Source organism: Mandrillus leucophaeus, unplaced genomic scaffold (assembly GCF_000951045.1).
Source record: "Mandrillus leucophaeus isolate KB7577 unplaced genomic scaffold, Mleu.le_1.0 Scaffold1466, whole genome shotgun sequence".
NCBI lineage: Eukaryota > Metazoa > Chordata > Mammalia > Primates > Cercopithecidae > Mandrillus > Mandrillus leucophaeus.
In genome coordinates, this window is record NW_012101439.1 from 84,653 (window position 1) to 86,765 (window position 2,113).

Here is a 2,113-nt window from a genome sequence, read left to right on the forward strand (position 1 = left end):
AGTCCTTGTGGACCAAGAACATTTATCATTTGTGTTGCCAAGTCAGCTCATATTCATAACTTGGCAGTTGGAGTCCCAGACTAGGAGTGGGAAAAAGCATGGCAGCGGCCCCACGCTTGAATACGCACATCGATTCTGTCAAGAAGAATGAGATGTTCTAAGCCTAGCGACGTGGAAAGATAAGATTAATTCAGCTATAGAAATAGGATCGGAGTGAACTTGATACGACACTCACTGACCTAATTGCTTCGGTTTACTGTCATTATCAGAGATTCCAAGCCTGACCCCTAGAATCACTTGAAAGAAACAGAAATCTCATGGAAGCTGAGACCTGTCCTTAGCTGAATGCTTGTTGGCACAAAGTTGATATTCACAATATCAACTTTCAACCAATCCCCAGTTTTCATACTGTTTAAAACCGGACATTGGAACAGGAGCTGGGAACTCTTACTATTGCTGTATCCTTGAAAATTATAAGGAAATGTGGTGCTAGAAATGGAGTTCTATGACTTCTCTTCATCTGCAATTCAGTGAATTTCTGACTTCCAGAAGCCCTTATATTCATTCTCTGGATAATCTCACAAAGAGTTTTCAAAGCCCTCAAGGAAATGAGTTTTCACTGGAGAAAATAATGCTAGTGACGGCAGGTTAATGAGTTCTCCCCTCCCCCACCAGATTACTTAAGGCTGTATGTCTGCTGCCTGAACCCTGAAGGCCAGGTGGTGATCCAAGGCCACGCATGGTGCCCAGCTTAGGAGCCAAGGTGTCCGTGAGAACCAAAACATCCCAGGGCGTACTGGGAAACATACCAAGAAAAAGAGTCTCATTGCATATGGAAGGCAAAGAGCCAGAAAATTAGCTTAAAATCAGCTTGCAGACGAGTGTCAGGGCAGATCCCCAGAGCCGTCCTGCTGCCACCCAGGAATGCCCCATACGTAAGTCCCAATAAATTCATCTACTTATCAAGTTGAACTTGTCCGGGTCATTCTTTGGTCTCTTAGCTCCTTCCCAGTTTTGAGGGGGCATTATTCTATACAGTCCCAGGATTTTCCCTTACCAGTACCTGATGCCCAGATTCCAGCTCAGGCAAGCCTACTGAAGAATGATCAGCCAGTGAAGGGAAAACGGAGGGCCCACTGGATTCTCACTCAGCTAGTTAGGGGATGAGGGTGCAGAACCTGACTTTAGCTAGAACACAGGAGGAACTGAAATTTTCTTGCAGCTCAGAAGTTTATTAGTGAAGGGGATTGGGCCATTTGGTGTTTACATGCTTGACCCCTGCATCCCTGTGTCCTGGCTGTAGCAAGGAAGAGGGCTGAGTGTTCGACTGACCACAGGTGATGTCCTCCCAGAAACATGCTGACCTCTCTCTCCTGGATCCCTGTTGCCATGGCTGGGGTCCAGCACTATCAGTTATGCTCCACATCTGTTTCTTGTGCTTGAGCTGGATGGATGATGTTTTTTAGGATCTCAGCATAGTATGGGCCAAATACCTGCTGATTATGATGCATCAGATTGAGAAACTTCCAGCCCAGTTCTGCCAACTCCCTTTCAATGAGAATGAGGCCTCCAGGAAAGTGTAGCAGAGACTCCTGCATGCCATGAAGCAAACAGCATTTGAGAAACAAACGGATCCGCTGATCTGGGAGCAGGGGAAAACAATGAAAAGAGGAACAAACAGGGTTCAGAAGAAATTCACAATGCCTTTGCTCTATCTGCTCACCAAAGTTTTGCGTTAACAGAGTTATTCACTGACCTCTCCGCTCATTCGGGTAAACTGTATACATGTGATTTTTGTTTGTTTGGGGGAGTGGAATGCCATCAAGCTCCCAAAGGACAGTGCATGATCAAAATATGCTGAGGTAGTAAATTTCTAGGGGGTTCATAAGATTATGTAGCTGGACGTGAGATCCTAGTGCACATTTAACTTAATAAGAGGACTGTAGACCCGGTACCTGAAAGTAACAACCCATGTTGCAACCAGTGCACCACGTTCAGGCCCATACACCCAATCCAGGCTACGATCCGATGCTAAAGTTCAAAGCAAGCTGGCCAAGTGTGCTGCTTCCATTCCAGCATGGAACATACCCTACAGCCTAACTCAACAGCACTT

General features: G+C 45.9%; 1 protein-coding gene across 2 annotated transcripts in view; it reads right to left on the bottom strand.

Moving 5' to 3' along the window:
• Positions 1-1,211: 1,211 nt before the first annotated feature.
• The window catches only part of LOC105535475 (T-complex protein 11 X-linked protein 2), a 5,195-nt gene continuing 4,293 nt past the window's right edge, over positions 1,212-2,113 (bottom strand). For both annotated transcript variants that reach the window (XM_011974573.1, XM_011974572.1), the window contains exon 7: positions 1,212-1,642. In XM_011974573.1, coding sequence (XP_011829963.1) covers positions 1,410-1,642 — 233 coding nt within the window. In that variant the 3' untranslated portion in view covers positions 1,212-1,409. The remainder of the gene's footprint in view (positions 1,643-2,113) is intronic.